The sequence below is a fragment of the Gracilinanus agilis genome, chromosome 1 (assembly GCF_016433145.1).
Source record: "Gracilinanus agilis isolate LMUSP501 chromosome 1, AgileGrace, whole genome shotgun sequence".
Lineage (NCBI taxonomy): Eukaryota > Metazoa > Chordata > Mammalia > Didelphimorphia > Didelphidae > Gracilinanus > Gracilinanus agilis.
In genome coordinates, this window is record NC_058130.1 from 84,838,545 (window position 1) to 84,863,206 (window position 24,662).

General features: G+C 40.6%; 1 protein-coding gene across 1 annotated transcript; it reads left to right on the forward strand.

Annotated features, from left to right (window-relative positions):
- The first annotated feature begins 15,105 nt into the window (after positions 1–15,105).
- On the forward strand, positions 15,106–24,115 carry LOC123247592 (gastrula zinc finger protein XlCGF8.2DB-like). Its single transcript, XM_044676537.1, has 4 exons — positions 15,106–15,205; positions 17,192–17,347; positions 19,429–19,587; positions 23,061–24,115. The coding sequence occupies exons 1-4, from the start codon at positions 15,106–15,108 to the stop codon at positions 23,774–23,776; spliced, it is 1,131 nt and encodes a 376-aa protein (XP_044532472.1). The 3' UTR covers positions 23,777–24,115.
- The last annotated feature ends 547 nt before the right edge of the window (positions 24,116–24,662 follow it).

Consider the following 24,662-nt stretch of genomic DNA (forward strand, 5'->3'; position numbering starts at 1 on the left):
CTCAATTCTAGCCTTTAGGGACTGGTTTTCGGCTCTAAACTTTTCGTTTTCAGCTATGATCTTTTCAATCTGGTCATTTCTGGTGTTCAATTTGCTTATCAGTTCATTTGATTTCTGAGCCTCACTTTCCAATTGCAAGATTCTACCTTTTAAACTGTTATTTTCTTGCCAGATCTCTTCCATCTTCCTCAGAATCTCAGTTTTGAACTCTTCCATAGCTTGTGACCCGTTTTCCTTATTTGAGGAGGGTCCGGATGCTTGTTTGTTCTCCTCTTCTGTTTGCTCAGTTGTCTGAATTTTCTCTGTGTAAAAGTTGTCGAGTGTTAAAGACTTCTTTTCCTTGTTGTTAATCTTTCTCTTCTGAACTTCCTGAGTCTGGGTAGCCATCATTAGCTCAGTAGCTTCTCAGCTTTATCCTCGCCGTGGTCTTTTGGCTTCTGAGGTCTGCGTTCTGGTTTTTTCCAAGGTTAAGCCCCCTGGTGGACCCCCTTGCTTGATCCTCTGGTGGAGGTTTACACGTCTCAGGGAGCTGCTTCCACAGTCGTATACCCGTCTGCACTGGTTCCCCACTCAGGGTTTCAGAGCTTTAGCTCCTGGCTGTGTCTGCCTCCACCCACGCCTCCGCTGCGCCTGCGCTCTCCCGCACTCAAATTTCGGGTGCGTTCTTTGGCTTATTGGGGTCCCAAATCTTGCTGCTCTCAGGAACAGGCCCTGTAGCTGCCAATGGCTCGATGGGTGCCCCAAACTTGCTCTATTTCTTTTTAACTGGCTTTGGCGCTATAGGTGGTGTGTGTGGAGGGGGTGGGGGTGGGGTGGTTGCTCAGCCCGCGATTTAGTGAGAGCTGTTTCACCCCTTTATAGCATGGAAATGTCCTGATTCCACGTACCTTCCACACTGCACCCTGTTGTGGGGTTCCTCCGTTCGTCTGGACTTGTTTTTATGTCCCCTTGAGGAGTTTTGTGTGTTTTGGTCAGGAGAGGTTAAGAGCTGCTTTTTACTCTGCCGCCATCTTAACCTGGAACCTGCATTTGGTTTATATATATATTTTTTAATTTTAAACCCTTAACTTCTGTGTATTGACTTATAGGTGGAGGATTGGTAAGGGTAGGCAATGGGGGTCAAGTGACTTGCCCAGGGTCACACAGCTGGGAAGTATCTGAGGCCGGATTTGAACCTAGGACCTCCCGTCTCTAGGCCTGGCTCTCAATCCATTGAGCTACCCAGCTGCCCCCCTGCATTTGGTTTTGCTAGTACTTGTTGTGTATTTTCTGCTGTTATGTTATGGTTTTGTATGTCTATAACATCCTTGTCAATATGTACTGAGGATTTGAAGTTTGAATCTGTCCTTACTGGTACTTTGCATTTTGTAATATCCCTATCATTGTTTACTAATACAGTCATTATGCTTGATTTAAAGTCTTTTGTAAGTACATTTTTGTTTTTCTCCTGTTTCTTTGAATCATTATCTTTTATCCCATAAATTCCATTTTTTATTTCTATAACATCCCTTTCCATTTGATTTTCTTCCTCTATTTGCTCCCTAGATTTAATCTTTGCTTTTCCATCTCCACAGTACATTTCCTTGCCTAAGTCCTCTATATCTTGTTTTTCATTTCTATTCCCATTTCTACAACTCTTGTTTTTTCCTGGCTTGATAAGTTGGATTTTTTTTTCCTATGCCAGCGAGTACTTGGGAATACCATGGCTTTGCACCCTGGGCAATGAAATCCTGCAAAGTCTTCAAGTCAGGGGTGTGACTCGAGCTTTTATAATTGTGATCACAACATTTATTTTCCCCATTGTAAGTGTGATTGTATCTTGAATTCGTGTGAGTGTTATTGTAAGACCTTCTCTTGTTGTTGTTGTTCAAGTTTAATTGAGCTTTGAAATGACAAAAATGTATGTGCCCTTGACGCCCACATAAAAAGCATCTCCTGTTGGAATTATTTGTTTTGTTGGTATCGTGTGCCTGCAAAGTTGCAAGATTTTTTTTATCTCATCTATTTCTTTTTGTTTATTGGTTGACTTTGCTTCTTTAAGATGTTGCTTCAAATCTTTGATTATGTCATCTTTTTCCCTAGCAGATTCTTTGTTTTCCTTGTTTTCTTTGTCCCTAGAATAAACATAAGAGGCTGTTTTACATAGATCATCTAGGTTTAGTGTTTCCCATCCAGGACAGTGTAGTTTAAAATAGGTCTTGATGAGTAAATTGCTCCCCTTAATAAACTGTCTCCTAATATGTTGGAAATTGTCCTCATTCAAGTTTTGAAATCCTAGAATATTCTCCCCAGCCTCAACCAGTCCATCTAAGAATATGGATGGATGTTTCCCTGATTCCTGCCTCAGTTGCTTGAATTTCCCCCATGAATCAAGCCTTTTTGCAAATTATTTCATTGCCTCCCCAAGATCTTCCCTACATCTCCTCAAATACATCAAATTCTGATGGTTAGAAATTTCCAAATCACAGTATTCCTTGGGCCTTGACATTAAATTTGGATTCCTACGGGTTTCCTCAATGAACTGGGTTTTTTCCACTGGTATAAATAATTCTCCTAAAAGAATTTTAATATCCTAGAAGTTTGGATCGTAAAGATGGAGTGCCCTTTTAAATTCCTTTATGCATTTGAATGAGTCAAGGAAAAATTTTGGCATGCATCTTTTCAGGCTGTCCAGGTCCCCAGATGTGAAGAGTTTGTGTGTTTTTAAATGCACGACTCCAAAATCAGCCTGTAAAGTCATGTGATCACAAATAGGAAGAATCGAGATTGCTGCTTCTGCCCCTTCTGTGGTTTGTCATGTTGTTTCTTTGATGTTGTCTTCTGTTTGTGTGGCCATTTGTACTTTATTCTTTAATATATTTTCTTTTTCTTCCTTAAGCTGTTTGTTTATTTCTAACAGTTGTGCTATTTCCTTTCTCAAGGCAAGTATGAATACAGTGCCATCATCTCCATGAGAGAGGTGAGGTGGTAAATAGTAATGAGCCAGTGAGTTTGAATCTATCAACCCTTCCCTCAAAGTACCACTAACACTTGACAAACTGAGGGTGTTTCTCCGAAATGGTGACAGGTCGGAGGCAGGAGCTGGCGTTGAAGGACAGTGGGAAGGTTACCCTAATTGGTGAGGTGTGTAGAGACCCTGGCTGGACCAGCACAGCCCCTCGGTGAACTAAAGCACCCCAGGGTGGGGGGGGGAAGCGAGAATGAAGGGGGGAAGGGGAGGGGTCAAGTCAAGCAACTGCTCACAGACCCTCTTCCCCTCATGGCCACACAGCCAGCCCCAGTGAGAAGTGTTTTGCCAGAGAGAAGAGTGATACATTTTTTTCCCATTGACCCCAGATAACATAAAGGGAAGCCAAAAAAGAAACTCAATTTCAAGCTCCAAAGCCTAATTCAAAAACCTCCCAAACACACATAGGCAACTTGGTATCTTTTCTTAACGCTGAAGCTGTAAGTTTCTAGCCTAGAAACAACGTACAAAGTCTCCCTGATTTAAAACGGCCAGCCACAGGAAAATTTCTTACAACGAGGTACCACTGCAAACCTCGGACTTTTCAGAGGCTGAGAGAGAAAGACAACCTCTCTTGGAACACAAATAACACCAAACTAACCCAAAATTAGAGCTGAGATATCCTGGAGTGGTGAAAGGGGAGAACATTACATCCAATTCTTTCCCTGAAACCATAAAAGGAGACTCACAAAAGGCTCTAATTAGGGAAGAAAATGATCAGTTTCAAACTGCTGTTCCAAAGCAGACATGTTTGTCTGTTTCTCAAGGTTCCATCACAGGCAGAGAAACTCTTCAGCAAGGGGGAGGGGCAGAATCAAACACTTCACAGGAAGTGTGCATGGGGGTAGCCATCTTACCGGAAGTGCTCTGTCCAGATTACCATATATCTCCTAATAGGGCAGCATTAGAATCTGAGACCATTACTGTAAAGCCACTATTACAAGAGAATGAAGTACTTTCTTTACATAATAACATCAATAATGAGCCATTGATTAATATAGAAATAAAGAGGAAATTGATTTAAGGCCTTGATATAGGAGCAGACCTAAGCACAATGAAAGATCTTTCTACAGATTGTGAGATGCTAGGAAGAGTGCAAGTAAAGGAAGCATCTGGGATAACCAAACTGCAACCATGAATTCTTGTTTTTACCATCATGCCAAAATAATTTAATAGGGAGGGACACCCTATGCAAATTAGAAGCCACCATTTATTGTGAGCCAAATGGTGAGATCTATTTGCATCTCCCTAAAAGATCACTAAAGCATCATCCCTACCTGTGCTTAGATATAGATGACTATAGCATATTAATACTGGAACAAGATACCATCTACAAAATTCCAGATACAATACCCAAAGATGTCTAGGCCACCAGTTCCTCAGACATGGGTAGGATCCTGTCTGCCAAACCAATCAAAATCAAAGTGAAAGGGGGAATACCACCCAGGATTCCTCAATTCAAATTAAGAAAAGAAGCTGTGGCCGGAATAAAACCAATCATCCAAAGCTTATTAGATCAAGGGATAAATATTGGTATATGGATTCTCAGAATTTAATATTCCCATCTTGCCCATAAAGAAGGCAAAATTAGATGCTGAAGTTAATACCCAGTGGAGAATGGTTCAAGATCTACGAGCAATAAATAGTTACATGGAACAAATTCACACTATAGTTCCAAATCCATCCCAGCTGATTGCAGAAATTCCACCAAATGCAAAGTGGTTCACTGTTGTGGATTTGGCAAGCACCTACTTCTCAGTGCCCATCCACAAGGATAGTCAAAAACTATTTGCATTCTCATGGGAGGGCAAAACTGTTTTATGGAGTCAATTTCCACAAGGATTCATAAACAGTGCAAGCATCTTTTGCCAAATACTACAAAAAGATCTAGAATCCATTTCTTTCACTGCCAGCAAAATGGTGCATTATGTAGACAACATCCTACTCATGTTACCAACAGGAGATATCTGTCAAAGAGACAGCAAACATTTGATAGAGGAGCTGTATAAAAGAGGACATAAAATCTCCAGGAACAAAATCCAGTGGGTCAGAAATAGAATCGAGTTTTGGGGATCCATATTACAGGATGGCACTAGAAGCATATCCCAAAGAAGAATAGATGACATACAAAACTTAAGCTTACCTAAAACCAAGAAGCAATTAAGAGCAATTATAGGCATGGCTAGCTTCTGCAGACAGTGGATCCCAGGCTACTCACTCATAGCCAAACCATTGACTGAGTTAACCAAGAAAGATATCAAGGAACCACTGAAGCTAACAAAAGAACATAAACATGCAATAAAAAAATTAAAAGCAGCCATATTGTCCTCACCAGCTTTAGGTATTCCTGACCACAATAAACCATTTCATCTGTTTATCCATGAGGATAAAGGAATTGCCTGTGCAGTGCTCATGCAATATTTAGGTAGCAACCTAAGACCCATAGCTTACTACAGCTCAACTCTCAATCAGGTTATGCAAGGAATGGTTTCCTGTCTAAAGATTATCACTACTGCCACTCTAATGGTTAGGAAAAGTTCAAAGCTAGTTCTGGGAGGGGAGCTGAGATTGTATTCCCATGTAAAGTTGAAAAGACCTTGTACCCCTTTAAACTACATTACCCAAACACCGTTTCACCACACCCATAATTCCTTAAGCCTTTTCCTATTGGTTGTGGATTTTGCGGGCGGTTTTGATATGGTTGTTGTGGGCATGGTGACGGGGCTTTTTGAAGAAGAGGCGGTGTGGTAAAGGGTGAGTTGGGACACTTTCCCTGTGCTTTTAATAAAATCCATATAGATATCATACTTTGGAGGCACTGAATATTAATTTTAAAACTTACAGTTGGTGACCTTATGAAGGGATCCTCAGATTCCCTGTGGAAATAGTTCCCAGCTGCACCCTACCTCCCTACCCCCCGCCAGTGGCAGAGCTTTCTGCTGTTTTTTTAAACCTTTGCTGAGCTGCTGCCTCCCACTTTTTCCCCTGATCTGTGCATTTTCCCTCCCAGGAGTCCTTCACATGCCTTCCCCACCCTCTCCACCCTTGCACTGGGCCCTCAGCCCCCTGCTGCCTCCCGGTGCCTTCCACGTGCTTTTTCCCGTTCCCTCAACTGACTTCTATTCTTTACCTCTGTGATTGTGTAAAACTACACATTTTGTTTGTTTGTTTTTCTTCCTACATGTGCAATACAGCATTTGATTTTTTTCTTTTCTTTCAATTTTTACATTTGAGGCACGTCACTAGCATTAAATAGACTCTTGACTGTTTTGATTTTTGCAATAAGAATAAGCTAAGATGTCCATTTGCCTAGCATATAAATTTATACTCAAAAAGCATTGGACTATAGAAACCTGCCAATAGTTATTTAATTATTATGAGACTTTTGCTCGATGATTATGTCTAATCCAAGGAGAATTGGACCACAAAGGAGCACAGAGTTTTTGACCTGCAAAGTGGAAAATAAGCACATAAAGGAAAAAGACCAAACTAATCCTATAAGGATTAATGACATTCTACGCAAAGACTTGATCCTGTGTGAGACTCGAGGTTGAGACCCTTAGCATATGTTAAGACGTAGGACTTTCTTGTACCTCACTCAATATCAAGAACTCGACATCAATTATTCTGGCTCCATTATCTCTGAAAATGAAGAAAAGCATTGCACCAGGAAATGCCATTTCCCATTTGTCTCGAGATCTAGTCTCCTTTTTCCATTTCTTTCATGATGTGACAACTTACTGTAGTCCAGGCTGCTAAATTGGGTTAGTGAGTGATTGTTGTTGCAAAGCTTATGGGACATGGATTGCTACAGGAACCTGCTTTGATTTGTGAATTTTTTCCTTTTTCTTGTTCCTAGAATTTTTTCCTTTCACATTTTTTAATACCCTATATTTTCCTCAGAGGTTATTTTTTTTCTTTTTTCTTTTTTTCCTTTTTATTTTTCTTTGGACTCTTTGATGTTTTGAGAATTGATTCATATACCTTATGCCTTGACCATGTATTCCTGTGTGATTCCCATGTGTATCCCTGTATTTTCCTCAGGGGGGAATGTAAAGTTGTTCTCCTCTAGGGGACTATGTTATTTCTGTGAATTTGGACTTGAATTTGACCCTAATTTAGAACAGAAGACTACCTCCCAGAATCTAGAAGACACCATGAAGATTCCTGCAGAGACCACACACTGCACAAAAGATCCAGAGTGAATTTCAAGACATGGCGAATTTGAACTTTGTGGGGGTTGAATGTATTTATTTTGAATGGACACTTTATACCAGAAAGGGGACTGCCCCCTAAATGGCTTTTGTCAATGCACTGAACATTGGTTTTGTTCTTTCTCCATTTTATTTCCCTTTTATCTCTGAATTATTGTAAACTTTAATTTGATTATGTTTTCATGATCCATTGGGGAGACTTGTCTCCCAAAGGATTACAGGGGGGAATGTAAAGTTGAAAAGACCTTGTACCTCTTTAAACTACATTACCCAAACTCCCTTTCATCATACCCATAATTCCTTAAGCCTTTTCCTATTGGTTGTGGGTTTTGCGGGAGGTTTTGATATGGTTGTTGTGGGCATGGTGACGGGGCTTTTTGAAGAGAAGGCGGTGTGGTAAAGGGTGAGTTGGGACTCTTTCCCTGCGCTTTTAATAAAATCCATATAGATATCATACTTTGGAGGCATTGAATATTAATTTAAAAACTTACACCCAGCACAAATTTTTAATCACACTGAGGAATACAAATCTCTAAGCCTTTACATCACATCTCTCCCAGTTCCAAGCAATCTTACTAACAAACAAGAACTTAACTTTCCACAGATGCAAGACCATTAACCCAGCAACTCTTATCCCTGAGTTACCATTAGAAGGGGATAGCCTGGGGCAGCTGGGTAGCTCAGTGGAGTGAGAGTCAGGCCTAGAGACAGGAGGTCCTAGGTTCAAACCCGGCCTCAGCCACTTCCCAGCTGTGTGACCCTGGGCAAGTCACTTGACCCCCATTGCCCACCCTTACCAATCTTCCACCTATGAGACAATACACCGAAGTACAAGGGCTTAAAAAAAAAAAAAAAAAGAAGGGGATAGCCTTCACAATTGAGATCATGCAGAAGACCAGAGAGATATCAGACATACTCATGGTCCAAGCAGACCTCACACTCTTCTGTGATGGCTCGAATTACCAACTTGGTGGGCAGAAATTTACAGGAGCCACAGTTTCAACTCAGAATGAAACCATATGGTTTTCAGCACTTGGGCCAAACATCTCAGCTCAAGGGGCAGAAATAATAGCTTTAACACGGGCACTCCATATTACTGAAGGCAAAGCTGTGAACATTTTTACAGACTCAAAATATGCTTTTGGTGTTATACATGCATCAGGGGAAATCTGGAAAAATAGAGGTTTCGTGACTTTAAATGGGAAAGCAATAGCATATGGGAAACTAATCAATGAGTTATTTCAAGCCATACAATTACCATCCAAACTTTTTGTGATGCACAGCCAAGCACATCAAAAAATCATGGAGCCAGTATAGTTAGGCCAGTGATTCCCAAAGTGGGCACAGCACCCCCTGGTGGGTGCTGCAGCGATCCAGGGGAGCAGTGATGGCCACAGGTGCATTTATCTTTCCTTTTAATTGCTATTAAAATTCTAAAAATTTAATTTCCAGGGGGCTAAGTAATATTTTTTTCTGGAAAGGGGGCAGTAGGCCAAAAAAGTTTGGGAACCACTGAGTTAGGCAATTACCACATGCACATCAGTGCAAAATTTGCAGCTAGGTTTGGACCTAAGCAAATATTCCACTATCTTTAGTAGACAAAGATCAGTTTCAAGAAACTTACTCACAAAAGGAAGTGAAATATTGGCAAGAAAATTTTGGAGCCAATCTAGTAAATGGAGTGTGGATGTCCATCTCGGGAAAACCATTCTTGCCAAAATTACTGCACCACACAGCTTGTACAGCAAAGAGTTCTTGGGATGATAGACATAATTCAAAAAAGTTGGATCGGCCTTGGCATAACAATAGAAGCCAAAAGAGTATGTGACAATTACAGAGTCTCCCTGCAATTCAATCAAGGCCTAAGAAAAACAAAAGCTCATGGGGGAAAACCACTGGCATACACACCCTTCGAATGTCTACAAATAGACTATGTCACAGTGCCAAAATATCAGGGTTTTTGATACATACTCCTGATAGTGGACAAACTAACCAAATGGCCAGAAGCATTTCCAGCCAGACAGAATAATGCAGCATTTGTAGCCAAAGTCCTACTGAGAGAGATAATTCCCAGATTCTCTATTCCTGCAGTTATCTCATCTGACTCTGGGAGTCACTTTGCAAACTCCATTCTTAAGCAAGTCTAACAAGTGTTAGGAATCAAGAGACATCTAAGTTCCATTTATAGACCTCAGTCGTCTGTGGCCGTGGAACGTACCAACCAGAGTCTCAAAACCATGATCGGGAAGCTATGCACAGAGAACCATCTTAAATGGCCAGATGTCTTGCCAATGGCACTTTTCCACCTGAGAAGCCAACCACATAATACAACTCATTTATCACCTTTTGATATTATATGGGAAACTTCCATAGGTTGGGAAAGCACCTTAAGACACCAATTACCTATCATACCTTGGGATAGAGTGCAAAATCTATGAATATATCACTCTATTGAAAGAAAGACTGGGGAAAAAAAAGAAAGAAAGACTGGAAGAATTGCAGAAATTATCATTGATCCAACCAAGAGTTCCACTAGATTTAGCTTACATGATTTCAAACCTGGAGACAATTTATATTAGAAACTTCACAAGAAGATCAGTGTTAGAACCAAAATGGTACAGTCCTCATGAAATAATATTTGTAACACCTACAGCTGTAAAAATCAAAGGGAAAGATGCACGGTATTATTACTCATATATAAAATCGTCCTCCAAACCAAGACCTCATTCAAGAATCCAACAAGAAACAGAGCCTGAGAACATAGAATCACACTTAAAACCAAAGCCTCAGACACAAAAAGACCAAGACACAGATGCAGAGATAAGTGAAACACAAGATCACACAGACAGCCAAGACAAAGACCAACATCAGGAGCAAGACACTCAAAGCATTGAATTAGACTACACAAATGCCTCAAAAACACATGAAAATTAGAAAGCCTATCCACACAAGGACTCAGCAGTGGTGAAGAATAATGAACATTACACCAACAACATCAAAGACAAATGCAAAAACATAAAAATCTTAGAAGAAGAAAATTTGTGGCAACACAAAATTTAACACAACACTACACAATCACACACTGGTTCCTGATCTAGGGAATCTCTTCAAGCAAGTTGAGAACTGACAAAATGGGTATCTAGCAAAGGAGAAGAGGAGATGAGATTCCAAAGAGCCCAGAGATTCCAGAGACACCAGGACATCAGGACATCAGGATCAGTACAAGGACAACACAAGAGACATTGCACAAAGACTACACAAGGACCTGAACTGTGACAACACCTATGTGACTTGGACAACATCACTGGAAGAATCACAACGGCAACAAGATCAGCTGACCAGGATTAGGTTTGAATGGTGCAAGGTTTACACATTCAGACACAAATCAAAAAGCAAATGCACACACTAGAATGCATGCAACAGAATACAGGCTGATTGAGAGAATTTCTGGAAGAAGAAGGTGAGTATAAACCAAATAGCACATGCTAAGTCAGAAGTCCAACACATAGACACAGTAAAGTCATATCACATGTACATATTGTAAATAGATGTAAATAAGTTTGAGTACAAAGTACATTGGCCATACAATAAATAAGAGAACTCAAATTCCTTGTAAGGTCAAACAGTACTCATACTCTTTCAAAGGAACATCACATGAAAACCTTGTACATATGTATTGTATTGTTACTAACCAATAATGAATAGTTTACTAATCTGTAGGGAGAGAATAGTGAAAGGGAAGTTCAATTCTAGCTAGCAAAGGGACAGTGTAAAATAGTTCAAATATAACAATCAATAGGATTTTCATAATTTCCATAAAACAAAATGGCATTTATGTTAAAATCATTATCTGGGATAAGTTGGATGCCACCTTGACTGACAGAGATGGCAGTTGAGAGATTCGGAATGTTCCCAGATGCCATGAGCCAGGGGCAAACATCGGTTGGCCTCACCCTATAAATACCCCCTAGGAATTACAGTTGGGGGTCTCAGAACTCAGAGCTGAGACTTGAGCAAACATCTCTTGGAGCAAGAACGAGGCAGAGGGAGTTGAAGGGTAAAGGGTGGTAGAAGAAGAAGAAGGGTAAGCCTGAACCTAAACCTGTATCCTGTGCTTGACTGTGAGAGAGCTAGTGATCCATTAATACTATTGGTAATAGAGCTGAGAGAATACTCAGATCATCAATCCACATCTACATCAATAGCCTTCCCTATTCTCTGACTTAGCTGTGGTCAGGTCAGGTCAGGGATAGTGAGAGGGTGAAGATCTCAAGCCTCTACCAGCCTAGCAGTCTCCAGTCCTGATCAACGTTTAGTTTAGTAGCCAAATTATAGCAATAGGGTTCCCAATCCCCAAACCTATTACCTTGTTATCCTTTCCCCAACAATAGATAATACAGTGATTCAACAAGTACCTTTCTGAGTGGTTATTCTATCACAGCCCTTGGGAAGGGAGAACTAATACGCAGTCAGATACCAATCGTTTCCAAAACCAATCAATAGCCTATTAACAATTAATCCAAAGATATTCACATGAATACGCCCCCTTCCTAATAAAGGCCCCATCTTCTCTGCAAGGATCTTATCTAGTCTCCTGTCTGCTCATTAGAATGATTTCTGGGAGTGCAAGCTCCCAAAAAATTCCACTCCACACACCTTCTCCAAGTTGATATAGAGGCATTAAAGCCAGTTCCACCAAGGAGTTCCACCAAGTTTTGAATCTGCATAATTGTGCTCTTAGTCTAGTCCCGGTAACTTCAACTGAGTTCTATGGCCATACTACAAAAAGCCCTCACCATTCTGGTTACCCTCTGCCAGCAACTCTCTAGTTTGTCAATATCCCTTTTTTTTTTTTTTTTAAATGCGGTGCCCAGTCCCGAAAAACCAAGTACTTAAAATATTTTTTCAATAGAAATGAATCATTCGTCCAGGCCAACAATGGTCAGAACTGCAAGAAAAGGATTCGAGATTTTTATTTGAGTCCAAGAAGGCTGGAGAAAACAGTGTCTCCGAACAACTGGAAAAGAACAAGACTGGATTAGGGTGCCGCTCAGAATCGAGTGCCGCCCCTGCCCCGCCCCGCCCAAATGAAGGGAGGAGGAGAGGAATATCATTGCTGGGACTGAAGGCGGGAGAGGGCGGAGTTAGGGGAGCGAGGACCAGAGAAGCTCAAGCAGGAGGGGCGGGGCCGATAGAGTCCAGAGAGAGGGAGAGAGGCAGGGCCAGACCGGGAGAGGCGTTCCCTCTCCCGCCCGCAGGCGGTGCTGTGGGGGCGGAGCTTAGGAGAGGGGGCGGTTCCTCCCTGCGGCTGGCGGGGTGCATCACCGGATGCAGTTCGGTGCCCTGTTTTCCGTGCCTCTGACAGTGGGTACCGAGCTTGGTTCTCCCAGGCTGGAGGAGACTAGGAAGCCATGGCCCCGGAGGCACCTGCTCCGGTAAGAGCGGCCTGGTCGGGCCGCAGAGGCCAGATATGGGGCTGGCGGTCCGGGGCGAGGGAGGCGGAGCTCTCAGGGAGGGCCCGCGGCCTGCGGGAGGGACAGCTCCCGGCCTCGGAGTGCGGAACCCGAGAATCCTTCAGGGAAGCCATTGAAGCCCCACCTTCTCATTTTACAGAGAGGCAAACTGAGGCCCAGAAAAACTGAGTCACCCAGCTAACAACACAGAGCTCACACGGGATTTAAACCCAGGCTTTCCTGGCCCCAACCCAGTGCCCCATCCCTAGCTCCAGAACCGGGGCCACTGGGAGGGATCCTTTAGGGTTGAAACTGAACACTTGCAGCCTCATACTCAGTTAACAAACATTTATTAAGCGCCTACTATGTACTAGGCACTGTCCTAAGCGCAGGAGATACAAAGAAAGACTTTTAAAAAGCAAAATGATTTTTTTTAATCTTAGAACTAATAGGGGGCTTCTGAAGCTGCTTCTGTGTGTTTGTTTTTAATTTTTTAAAAATTAAATCCTTGCCTTCAGTTTTAGAATCAATACTATGCGGTTCTAAGTCAGAAGATCGATATGGGCTAGGCAATGGGGGTTAAGTGACTTGCCCAGGGTTACATAGGTAGGAAGTGTCAGAGGCCAAATTTGAACTGTTAGACCTCACTCAGAATCCACTGAGCTACCTAGCTGCCCTACTTCTGAAACTTCTTGAGCAGGAGAATAACATAGTCAGAACTATATACCAGGAGCAGCACTTTGAGAGTTGAGAGGGCCATGGACAGGACCCACCATCAACTTACATGAGTATTCCAGGTGTGAGATGATGAGGGCCTGATACCAGACTTGTGGCAGTATCAGAGGAGAAAGAGAAGTACATAGACCATTTGTCAGGAAAGTAAAATAAACAATCCCTAACAGCAGATGGGATTTAGGGGATTTAGAGTGTTGTAAGCATGGGTGTCTGGGAGGATGGTGGTATTCTGTACAATAATAGGAAAGTTAAGAATATGGAGAACTTGGGGTGGGGAGGAATAATGAGTTCAGTTTTGCACCTACTGAGTTTAAGAAGTCTTTCAAATAGCCAGTTCAAGTCATCCCATAGGCATTTGGAGGTGCGAGACTGCAGATGAGGAGGGAGAATAAGATTGGATAAATAGATTTGAAAGTCATCTGCATCAAGATGATAATGAAATCTTCGAATGCTGATAAGATCGAAAAGTGAAATGATAGAAGAGAACCTTGGATTACATCCATGGTTAGTGGACAGAACCAGGATGAAAATCCAGTAAAGGAGACTGATGGGTGATGGACAGCATCAAAAATTGAAGAGATCAAGAAGGATGAAGACTGAGAAAAATTCATTAAATTTGGCAATTAGGAAATTGTTAACTTTGGAGAGACCAGTTTCATCTGAATGATGAGGACAAAAGCTGGGCACAGGTTGTGGTTTTCATAAGTTTTCCCACTAAAAAGAGAGGCAAGATAAAGGATGCTAACTAACTCAAAGATTCCAGAGGTGAGAGAGCAGCTTGTTGGCTCAGCGGATTGAGAGCCAAGCCTAGAGGTAGGAGGTCCTGTCTTCAAATCTGGCCTCAAACACTTCCTAGCTGTGTGACCCTGGACAAGTCACTTAACCCCCATTGTCTGCTCTTCTGCCATGGAACCAACACACAGCATTCATTTTAAGACAGAAGGTAAGAGGTTTTTTTTTTTTTAAAAGGGTTCCAGAGGTTACAGTTTTCTAGAGAAGATAGTTTGGGATGGGATCTAAAGTGCATGTAGATGGGACTGCCTTCACGAGTAGAAAGGCCATCTCTTCTTTTAAGATAGAGATGAAAGACAAGGAGGTGGAGAGGCATCTTAGTGAGATAAGATGAAGAGAAGCCCTCAGCAAATAACCTCATTTTTTTCAGTGAAATATGAAGCAAACTTCTCAGCTTAGAGAGTATAGAGAAAGAGTCATGGGAAGTTTGTGGACAAGCTAATGGCCATAATTTTGGGGAAAGAGAGAGAGGTGAGAGATCACCATTCCTGTGCTCCAGGGACAGAGGCTCAGCAGCCCCAGGTTTGTAGGATTTAGAGCAGGGAAGCAACTGGAAATTGTCTGGTGGTCTACTGACCAGAGAGGTCAGGTGATTTTTCCTAGGCTCTTAGATTATTTCCCTGCAGTTTGCCTCAACAAATGTTTTACAGTGTGCATCTGCTTTGCTTAACTGTTTGCTATTACACTCCTGGGAAGAAAAACCTTACAATCTTGGAAAAATAGCACCCAGGGCTTCTCTTTGTCTGGGATAAAAGTAAAATATGCCTGGTGGAAATCAGTTTATAGCTCTACCTGGTGTGAAAGAAATGAAATGGAAAAAAATACTTTCTGAATTGATGATGCAAAGTGAAAGTGTGACTCATGCTTATGGTTACAGGTGCCTGTGACATTTGATGATGTAACCATGTATTTCACAGCGGAAGAGTGGGGGACCTTGGAGGAATGGCAGAAAGAGCTTTACAAACATGTTGTGATGACCAACTATGAGACTTTGTTCTCCTTGGGTAAGATGTTTTCATCATACATGTTGAATGTCTTCTAGGATCAGGTACTGGAAGAGGCTTCCAAAGATTATCCAGTCATTCCATCTACGACCTGGAAGTTGCTCTAGAAACCAATCCTGATTGAAGCTTTCCCCAATTTCACCTTTATTTAAAAGTTTTATGATACCTTTTATTTAACACCAGTCATTTCTCATTATTGGTACCACTTTCCCTTGTAACAAAGAAAAACAGTTAAGCAAAACAAATTTTTAAAATTACTTGATAAACAGAGCATGTATCATTCTGTTTTCTTGGCCATCTCTTTTTACTGAGTGGGGGAAAATATATTGTGTCATCTATTCTCCTGGACTGAGATTGAACATTTCAATTAATCTGAATTCTATGGCTTTTTCATATTATTTTAATTTATATAATTATCATATATTGTTCTTCCTGATTTTGTCTACTTCACACTCTACCATTTCTACAAGTTTTCTAATGTTTCTGAATTCTTCAATTTTTTGTGGAGCAATAGTATTTTTTTACGTCCACATACCACTATTTGTTCACTTGTTTACCAATCACTGTGCACCTATTTTGTTTCCAGATTTGTGTTAATGCAAAAATTAGTGCTCCAGATATTTTAGTACATATGGGATAATATTATACCCATATGTATGTATGGCTTTTGTAAGAACCTTTGGACTTTAATGACTAGATGGGTAGATGGTGATGTTATTCAACTCAATAAATGTTAGAAGTATAATATATAATGCAGAAAGGAAAGAATAACCTTTAATAGCAGTCTTCATTATTTAGCTGGCTTGGAACACCTAGAATTGTAAAAATTTGTTCTTTGTACCTACACGGGCTGACCTGCTAGTCTAATCTACCTCACCTGACCCCTCTCCCATCACTTCAGTTCTATAAAGTGTTCTTTAAATCCTATAGCATTTTCTTTTTTTCCAGTGGTGTTTACATGTCTGAGCTTGTCTAATATTAATCTCTCCCAGCCATGGGGTCTCAAGTGCTATTTATTCCAAATCACCTCACTGCCCATTTTAGGCTTCCCAAAATATCTACTAATAAAAAATAGCAACTCAGATTTTCTAGCTTGTTATGTATTTTTCAGTTCTCTCTTTTAACATCTTTAGTGCATGATAAGTCACAAATAAAATTTTTCCCCAGTGTGTCCAACAAGAATTTCACATACCCCTTGTGGCTGGCTACCTATTGCGGTGGTGTGGAGGAACATTAGTTCCACTAATCAGTCAGTTGATTAATGCTTGTTTCAAGCCTTATCGAGGGCACTTTATTAAATTACATTTGGAATAGAAATATAAAATAGAATGGATATTTGTCCTCAAGGAGCTTGGGTTCTGTTTGGAGCAATCATTAACAGAACATAAACATATACAGCAGAAATAATAATACAAAAGATCAGCAACAGGTCACTACAGCAGAACAATACATGTCAGGAGGTAGTACCTGACTAATTGTCAATATATATTGTAAGCATTTGCTGTGCTTACAATATATATCAACAAATAGTCTGGGATGGGAAAAATAATGGTGCTCTCTTAAGTGTACTAAAAAGGGAATACACAAGAGGATAGTCAGATTTTTAAAATAATATTTGATGAACATAAGTTGCAGAAAGGCCAAAGAAGATATAAAATGAATAGCGGCCAATAATTTTAGCCAAGAGATATTTTCTGGTAACTAAATCACTGGCAATAAGGAACTCAAAAAACAAAAATAATAATTTATATGATTTGTGCATTGTACACAATAGTATACTTTACAAGGTGTGAAGAAATTAACTCATTGGTAGTTAAGATCCAGGTACACTGGGCATGGCTCTAGGAAATCATTGCTATGGTGTGGTCAATCATTTTGTTTTCTAGCACCAGAAAGTCCCCATTTTTTATAGATGGTCCCAAAACTTTTGCTTCTAGTGACCTAAAGAAAAGTCACATTGATACTTTGTATGTAACCTTTGTCCAGGCTATGCTATTCCCAAACCAGACTTGATAATTCAGATTGAACGAGGAGAAGAGCCATTCATCAGAGATCAGGGACCTTTGAAGACACTAGAACTGGCCATTGGTTCCAGTGCTGATGGGCATCTTGGCTTGAAGAACATACAGATGCAGCTGTTTGGTGAGTGAGAAGAGGTGAAAGAAGTGAAACCAAGGATGACGTGTTCAGATTCTCCTCCATCTGGGCTTTAAATCTTCCTTTTATGTTGAGCTGAGCTGGGGTTTGATTTCAGGGCAGGACTGGGCTTCAAAAGAATAAGAAATGAGACAAACTGTCCAGAACTCCAGACTCCAAACAATTTAATTGTTATGTGTGTCATATACACAGACAGGTGCTCTGCCCTGATTTTCTTATGATCAAAGATAAGGAAAAAAAGGAAAATTGTGAATAGAACACTCAGTTGTTAGCCTCATGAGGGTAGATCATATCAACTCCTGTTATTTCATTATTGATTTTCTGGTTGCTTAGAATTCAACTTCCTTTTAGTGATCTTTTCACTTATTTTGTCATTGTGTTTATTCTTTTAGTTCCTTTTACTCTGCATCAATAGATAAAAATCTCATTTCCCCGAATCCTCACAGTCAACATTTCTTAAAATACAGTATTATTCTACTACATTCATATACATTGGTTTGGATTTTTTAAGCCATTTCTCAATTGAGGGGCACTTACTTTGTTTCCAGTTTTTTTTACTACCACAAAAAGTACTCCTATGAATATTGGTAACACACATACATATACACACACCTTTCTCTAGTGTACCAAACAGGGATTTCACAACTTTCCTACCTACATCAAATGACTAATATTTGATGTTCATTCCTACTTTGTGAAGGACTCTTTAAATTCCAAAAATATATAGAAGTATAATACATATATTTTTCCAAAGAATTTGTTTGTTTACCTAAAATGTAAACAAATAGGACATAGCTATTTGAAAATGCAAATAACAATTCACTACAGCAATATAAGACAGATCAGGAGACAATGCAATGATTACTTGCACATTTATCCAGTAATAAGTACTATAAATGTGCAGATGAGGTAGAGAGCATTGTTGTCTAGAGTGGACTCTGGAAAAACTTCACAGAAGAATCAGGAAGTTTTCAAAAGAAAAATTTGAGTACAAAAGTTGCAGAATGTTCAAAGAGGGTATGAAAAGAATAGAAGCTGACTATAGCCAGAAAATTTTTATTGATGACAGTAACCATGTTGGGAGAATATAAGCTCCATGTGTATCGGGATTGTTTCATTCATATTTGTATCTGTGTGCCTGCTGTAGAGTAGGCATTTATTTAATAAACACTTATTCACTATTGGTTAGGATAGAAAATAGATTTAGGAGGACTGAGATGAAAATCTGGACTATGGCAATCTGTGTTTTTATCAGATTTCTAGTAACACTATTAGAAGCCTAAATCACAACCCAAATAATTTTTTCTGCTTATGGTTTATAGTTTACAACTTACCGTAATGGATTGTTTAGGAATAGTTTGGTGTAGTAGAAACTGAGGAGGACCTTGATTACAAAGAATTAGGAAACCTAAGTTTGAATGGTAAGCTCTATTATGTATAGTATGACTCTGAATAAGTCAAAGTTACATCATATCTATGAGCCTCAGTTTCTTTATCTTTAAAATGGAGATATTGTACTTAGAATGTTAACCTCACAAGGTTGTGGTAAATAGAATTCTTTGAAAGCCTTAAAACACCATATAAATATGATGGGGGGGGCGGGTGGGGATAATGCAGCCTCTTAGTTCTGAATAGCACAGTCCCATCCCATTAAGCCAAGGGGCAGTGGAATTGTCCATTAACAACTCTTCTGGGAACATTTCAGGTGAGGCCAATTGCTTTCAAAGCATAGTGTTTTGAAGGCTTGTTTTGGGACAGCACATCTTGAATCCCTTCAGGTTGTCTCTAGGAATTCTTAAAACAAAAGTAATTTTAGTTGACTTTATTAAATAACCATAAACTGCAGAAGTCTTTTAGAAATGTGAGCAATGTAGAGAAATCAAATGCCTCTTGGGTAGCTAGGAGGCAAATGAGTTAAACATCACTCCTATAATGTGAATAGTTTTATTCTGCTTTATAGCCCCCCCCCCGAGTCCCCAGATTTTTGTATGTATTCTTATATCTTGTGCCTCCGATATAAGTCAAAAGAAAAGATACTGAATTGCTTTCTTGTGGCCTCTGTCCAGACTGTGCCATCCCCAGGCCAGACTTGATAACTCAGATTGAACAAGGAGAAAAGCCTTTCATCAGCAATCAAGGGAACTTGGAAACAGAAGACTTTGCTATCTGCTCTAGTGATAATGAGCATCTTGGCTTGAAGAATACAGAGATGCAGAAGTTTTGTGGTGAGTTAGAAGGGATAAAAGAAGTGTTACTGAGGGAATCATGCTCAGGTTCTCTGCCATGATGGGCTAAGTTGGAGTTTGGTATGAGGGAGGACAGAGCTTCAAGGGATCCCAAAAAGAAATCACCCATTTAGTGCTACAGACCTAAAACAACATCACTAGGCGCTGATGTTCACTTCCATGCACAGAGATGAACTCTATTCAGTTTTTCTTATCATGACTGGCAAATCTGAACTTCTCAATTCCAAGAAGTAAATAAATCCTCTTCAGAGAAAGAATCTTAGACTCATAGTTGGGACTTGATGTTACAAGATTTGTATAAAGGCCTAACTGTGTCCTTGGAGTTATGTCTTACCTTGGATCTATGTATCCAGTTTAAATGTAGTTCAAGCACTGTAGTTATATTTGGTTATGTTGATGACAAAGTAAATTTGAAGAAAGAATGATAGCTTCACTGGGAATGAAATTTGGAGAAAGAGGGACAAGGATTTTCAGTACAGGCCAAGTTAGAGTCTAACTTTGGTAGAGTCATGGAAAGATAAATTCAAGAAGCATTTAAATTTTTCTACATTAATGTGGAACTTTATAATTTCAAAAAATGGTGCAACATGCCATTTGGTTTATACCATAACCCTGGTCAGTAATCCTACTGAGGTATAGAGGAGTCATACCACTTGTAAAGGGCAGAGCCAGAACTCAAACCTAGGTAATCAGATACCAAATTCAGTGCACTTTCCATTATGCCATATTGTCCCATGTTGAGAACAGTGCTAGGGGAGTCAGGAAGATAATGCTAGGAGAGATAGGAAGACAAATAAGACCTAGTCCCAAGGTAATTCCTGAATCTGCCTATGGCCTATTATTCTGACTCTCCTTAAGCCTTCGCCCTCTTAAGCCTGTTCTTTTCCCTCATTTTGACCTCCAGTCCCTTCAGCCCTCTGCACTTTCTCAGACCATTACTCCTTTTCTGACTTCAATTTCCTCCCTTCACAGTCTTAACTGTATAGTTGACCAGTTCAACTCCACACTGTCCTTCGTAATTCCTCAAGCCCTTATCCTGTTGCCATACCCCAACCTTAAATTGTTTCCTTATGCTTCTCTTCCATTCCTCATCATGGACTGCTGAATAAAATTGAAGGGAGCCATACAACAACCATAATAACCAGGGCCACTATAGAGTTGTTATCTAGCCCCAATTGAGTCCTCACTGAAGCAAAGTTCATCCTTTTCATTCAAAGTGTTTCCCTGTCCTACTACCAAAAGAAAGGCTACTCCAAACTTTCTGTCCATTCTTAAATTTTCTCATACACTCCTTCCTCACCCCACTTATCTCACTTAAACTCCTCACCTCTTAAACTTTACTAAAGAAATTAAGGCCATAATCTCCCTCTTCTCACCTTCTCTTTTTCTCCAGATCCAATTACAATAGCCTCCATTCATTTCTCCTTGACTCCATTTTCTGATAATGATGTGGCACTTCTAACCAATGTGACCTTTTTTCCATTGCCTCCAGTCTTTTTCCAGCAGACTATCCCTACTCTCATCCATTCTCAGACTCTAGTCTTCACTTTCTCCCTCTCTTTGCTTTGTTCCCCTACTGCCTTCACTTGTGCCTAAGTCTCCTTAGTCATCAGAAAACCATCACTGGACCTTAGGGGTTTCCCCTATATCTCTCCTCTTTTTCCCAGCCAAAGTCCTGGAACAAAGTATCTATGCTTGTTACCTCTCCTAGTTACGCTCCTCTCCTTCATTCGTCACCTCTTGGCAATCCAGCTTCTCATTTCGCTTCCCTGAAACTTCTCTCCCCAAAATGACCAATGATCCCTTAACTTCCAGTTCCACTGGTCTTTTTTCAGGCATTATCCTGCTCTACCTCTCTGCAGTTTTTGACCATATTGACCACCCTCTCTTCCTGAACACTTTTTGTTGTTTGGGTTTTTGTGGCACTACTCTTTCCTATCTCTCCTATCTAGTTATCATCCATATCACCCATTCTATATGTGAGTATACCCAGGCTCTGGCCCAGACCTTCTCTCTACATTTTTGATCTTTGTGACTTTATCAGCTGCACTGGGTTTAATTCTCTCTGTGCAAATATCTCCAAGATTCAGATGCCAGCCCTAGTTTCATTCTTGAGCTTTAAGAACATATGAGACTGGATTCCTATGGACCATTCAAACCCAAAATATCCAGGAGAGAATTCATTTTCTTCCCTCTCCACCTGCCCTCTTTCAGATTTGCCTATTTTTGCTGAGGGTACCACTATTCTTGAGTCTCCCAGGTTCACATCCTCTTTATCCTCCAATCCTCATTCTCCCTCACCCTATCTATTTAACTAGTTCTCAAATCTTGCAGTTTCTCCCTCAATAATACCTCTTCTCATGTGAACCATTCTCCCTGCTCACACACCTATAACTTTAATTCAGGCCTTATTCATCTCTCACTGAAACCATTGCAATAGCCACATAGCTGAGCTCCTTGCCTCAGGGTTGCCCCAGCTCCAGTCTAGTCTCTCTCTATCACTGCCAAAGGAATATTCCTTCAGCTCAGATGTAAACCCCACACACTACTCTGGTTTTAAAGCTCTTCATAGCCTAGTCCTAACCTCTTTTTCCAGGTTCCTTATACCTTCCTTCTCTTCCTTCACTCTGCAATCTAGCCAAATTGACCTTCTCACCAATTCCTACACAAAATTCCTTCCCTCTTCTCTCTGCCTTTGCACTGACTGTGCTCCATTCCTGGAATACCCTCAGTCCTCACCTCATCTCTGCCTCCTAAAATCCCTCATTTCCTTCAGAACTCATCTCAAACACTACTGTCTATCTTTCTGGGTCCTCCAACTTCTGGTGTCTTCCCTCCTTCTCCAACTACTTTTGTTTTGAACTACCTTGTATTCGTTGTGTGTTTATTCTGAATAGTCTTAAATATGGACTTGTGTCTGTCCCCATAGACTTTAAGATCCTTTATATTGGGGACTTTCATTTTTTAAAATTCATATCCCCTGAGCCTGGCCCATAGTAGGCACTTATCAATGCTTATTGCTTAATTGATTGATTGTAAGTTCTTATATTTAAGGCTGACAATCAGGTCCAGCCCCCTTGTTTTATATATAAGGCAAAGCCAACCTCATTCAGAACTAAATACTGGGGAGGTGGGCTGGGGTAGAATAGCTAGGTGACTCAGTGGATTGAGAGCCAGGCCTAGAGACAAGAGGTCCTTGGTTCAAATATGACCTCAGATACTTCCTAGCTACTTGACCCTCGGCAAGTCATTTAACCCCCACAGTATTCATTCTAAGACAAAAAGGTTAAAAAAAAAAAAAAGGAAATGCTGATTGATTTACGTACCCAGGGTCACACAAGTAATAAGCATCAGAGCCAAGATTTAAACCTGATCCTGAAACTGCCAAAGTCCCTTGGTCCCACTGTAGTGCAGCCATGAGTTCCTGACTATATCTTTGTTTTTAATTCCAGGGGATTCTGGATCTTCAAGTTTGAGACAAAAGGAAAGCCATGGACATGACCTCCAAAACCAGAACTGGTATAGACCCTTACCATTCCGCTGCAATGCATGCAGCAGGGGCTTCACCCACAAATCTCAGCTTGCCAATCACATTAGAGTCCATAGACCCAAGAAGCACTTTCAGTGCACGGAGTGTGATAAGAACTTTGCCCAAAAGTCTCGACTGCTCAGGCACCAGTGCCTGCACACAGGTGAGAGGCCCTTTCAGTGCCCCAAGTGTGACAAGAGCTTCCACCAGAAGGGGCATCTGCTCAAACACCTGCCCCTTCACACAGGGGAAAGGCCCTTCCGTTGCCCTGACTGTGACAAAAGCTTCCGAGTAAAGGGTGACATGAAGGCCCACCAGCGCCGGCATAGGGAGGAAAAGCCATTTTCCTGTAGTGAATGTGGTAAAGGCTTCACCACGCATCATTATCTTACTGATCACATCAGAATCCACACAGGTGAAAGGCCTTTCCAATGCCCAGAGTGTGGCAAGAGCTTCCGAGTAAAGGGCGACATGAAGGCCCACCAGCGAAGACATATCAAGCCCCGGTCATTCTGCTGCAGTGAATGTGATGAGAAATTCCACAAGCAATCTGAACTCACAGACCACATTAAGGTGCACACAAAGAAACAGCACTACAGGGCTTTGCTGTTTGGACTGATGGATCTTGATTGGAGTTGAGACCAAATCTATAGCATACAACATGTGATTATCAAAGTCAAAGAGTTGAAAAGCATTTTAAACACTATCTAACCCTATTACATTCTTGACAAATGACCATTCAGCTTCTGCTGGACTATCTCTAGTAACAGGATCCTTAGTACCTTATAAAGCAGGTCATTCCATTCTGGGGTAGCTCTAATTGTTGAAAAGTATTTCCTTAGCTAGAACCAGAATCAGGCTCCCTATAACTTCACCTCTTAGTCATAGTTCTCCTCTTTGACCAAGCAGAAGTTTAGTAACCACATCACAACTGTTGAATATTATCTGTCCATTAAAGTGAATGATGGAACTGGGTAATGCTGTTTTTTGCTTATTCTCTTTCATTAACAAGTTATAACAATTAAGTAATGATATTTATCTTGGTTCATAAAGTGTCTCCAAAGAGGCTACTGATATGTCATAGTGCTGAAATTCTCTCTCTGCATCACTCTTTTATTACTCTCTAAAAGCCAAAGAATTTCTTCCTAAAAGTCTAAGGCACATCCCTTCATAAGTCTAAATATGAGAAATTGTTAGGCTGAGAGAAATGAAAATCTTTCTCCTGCTACTCCCAAACCTGAATAGGTAAGGCTGGTGATCATCTGAAGAACCTGAAAACTTGTTGAATGTAATCCTGAATGACTGCAACTGCTGTTGAAGCAATGGTTGGCGGGATGGTTTTCCTGCAGAGACACAATAAATGGAACATCCCTGAGTCTGAGTCTATCTTTCAGGATGAATATTACATCTCGCCCAATTTGAGGCAATGTCTAGAGACATTGAGGGGAGATGTGATAGAAATAGAAAAAGTAATGTTGCTCTCATCCATATGGTATATATACATAGGAACACTTAAAAAGAAACA